General features: G+C 32.4%; 1 protein-coding gene across 1 annotated transcript in view; it reads right to left on the bottom strand.

Moving 5' to 3' along the window:
* The window catches only part of LOC117177256, a 9,955-nt gene extending 7,643 nt beyond the window's left edge, over positions 1-2,312 (bottom strand). Inside the window, exons 1-2 of the mRNA XM_033367837.1 lie at positions 2,238-2,312; positions 1,814-1,935 (exon numbers count right to left, since the gene is read on the bottom strand). Coding sequence (XP_033223728.1) covers positions 1,814-1,834 — 21 coding nt within the window. The 5' untranslated portion in view covers positions 1,835-1,935; positions 2,238-2,312. The remainder of the gene's footprint in view (positions 1-1,813; positions 1,936-2,237) is intronic.
* Positions 2,313-2,419: the final 107 nt, after the last annotated feature.

Here is a 2,419-nt window from a genome sequence, read left to right as displayed (position 1 = left end):
TCGCGAACGAAGCAAGCCGCGCGCACAGCGTGCGATGAGATTGTTACCGCGAAGCGGGTAGATTTTTCAGTTTAAGTTTCTAAATTAAAATATCGAATCAGTATTAATGCTACCAAAAGCGTATATTATGACACTAGGTGGATAAAAGTAAGCTTTAGGAAATCCTTAAAGAGTACGAAGATGAAGTTTGGATCCTAAAAACAATAAAAATAATATATACTGGTAGCAAAGCGAGTGTAAGAGTTAATGGGAAACTAAGTGACTAGTTCGATACTATGAAAGGTGATACGCAAGGATGCATTATGTCATTATGGCTACTTATTATATTTATGGAAAGGTGTCGAAGAATGGCCCTCTTCGAAGGTGTGAATCTCAGGACAGTGAGGGTACGTAGATTAGCGTTCGCAAATGGTAATTTTGTTATGGCAGAGCCAATCGAATACTTGTGAAGAAAATCGAGCAAAAATAATACAAGCATAAAGAGCATAGGCCTGAAAATTAATTAAATAAAACGAAAATTATGGTGTTTGAAGGAAAGATTGAGAAAATGTCATCAAAAATGTAAAAATTAAAAAAAATGAGTGGAATTAATAGCAAAAAATAATTTAACCATTAAAGGGCACCCTGCGTGTCACACACCCAACGGGCTTTCCGATTTTTTCCACGATTGTCTGTACGTTTTTTTTCTTCAGGTATTTCTTTTAAAGTTAAATCATCACTAAGGGTTTGGAGATGTTTTTCTTCCTACTTTGCATTATTTTAATACCACTCATGATATTTCTCAGACTAGAATATCTAAGGATGTATTAAGAAGTGTTCCCTTTGAGGGTTAAAATTTGTGAACTGTTCGTTTGAACTTACAATTTTTCTCATATTAAATTACTGAAATATACTAAGAACGTTGCGAAAGATAGTTGCATGGTGCATGCTACTTACTTGTGTGGAACTCGTTGTTAAAATAACATTTTTCTTCTTTTCTGGCAGTGAACAACGGACGACCTTCGTTGTGCTGTTGTTTTCTTTCTAAAAATTTCAAACAGTCAACTCGTTTATATGGAAATTGCATAAATAAATAATTTTATACATATTTGATCCGACTAGTTTAGCTTGTAACATATAACTTTCATGGAAAAATCACCTCGTTTTTCTCTATTTTACTCATAGGCCTGTAGTCAGAGTAGAAGAACTGGACTATAGTAAGATATAATTAGGACATTCAAACCCCTTTTAATGTGTTGGTAAAACAAGCATTTTAATTAGATTAAATAGATTTGAGATGATTCGTCAATAATGATAAAAGTGCTGTGTCTTAAAGTGTGATCATTTCGCTAGCAGCTGAGCGTTAAGTTAGTATGACTACTTGTTCAATTGATGTTTCTTGACACTTCAAAAATTAGGTCTCAGTAAGTGTCGGACTGCTGACTTAAAAGTATAAAGCTGACATGATCAAATTGAAAAACATATGAAAATTGATACTATTACATATGCCAATAAGTCATTATTCAGGGCTCGATTAATCATCTGAAAAAGAATTCGACTTATTTAGGAACTTATTGTTTTCTTGATATGAAACCCCAAAAGCGTGTGCTACTAAAAGATTTATTGAATTATATGTTACAAACCAAAGTCATTGGATCAAGTAACTACTGCTTACATACTCAAGTTATTTAGAGCAGCCATTAAACAGCGGTCGTCCATTTTTTTCATGATGAACTGTTTCGTTTTCTCTACCAATTTCTATACACTCAACAGTATATATCTTTTGCATTCTTTCTCGCATTATAAAAAAGTTATTCAATAAAGTAGTACTTACTGTTGAATCTTTTGCCTTCATTTTTTCCTTAAATACTTGTGATATCTTGTTCTCTTTTTGGCAGCTCTGAGAGGGAGTGAAAATTTGTTTGGGGATCCGAGTTCTTGCACCTCGTCAACAACCTTTGCAGATCAAATATTTCTATTCATTTTAAATATCGAAAATGTCCCAGTAATCGTGACCAAAATATACATACATCATTGACATCAAATATTCAAAAAATTATTTAGGAAGGATTATTTGAAAAACGATAATTAAAGCAAAAATATTAAAGCTCCCATATGCAAAATTTGGATTTTTTTGTAATTGTAATTATAAATTATCATACTTAAAAGTAAGTTGAAATTAAAGGTAAATTTAATGAATGTTTTTATACCAAAATATGATAATTCAAGAATACGAATATGTTTCAGGACAGCTTTACCATTTGAAGGCGAAGTACTGCGTGTGGAAGGAGTAACGCATACTTTTTCCTCTTCCTTCTTATCCATTTTCAAAAATACCCTAGGGAAAAAATACACAATAATTTTTTTACATCCAAAACAGTTTTTTCGTTCATGCGCAAAATGAAAATTGGGACCGAGGGGTTAATTACTCGTGCAAATT

Source organism: Belonocnema kinseyi, chromosome 7 (genome assembly GCF_010883055.1).
Source record: "Belonocnema kinseyi isolate 2016_QV_RU_SX_M_011 chromosome 7, B_treatae_v1, whole genome shotgun sequence".
Lineage (NCBI taxonomy): Eukaryota > Metazoa > Arthropoda > Insecta > Hymenoptera > Cynipidae > Belonocnema > Belonocnema kinseyi.
Note: the sequence above shows the minus strand (reverse complement) of the source record. Positions and strands in the feature narration are given on the sequence as shown.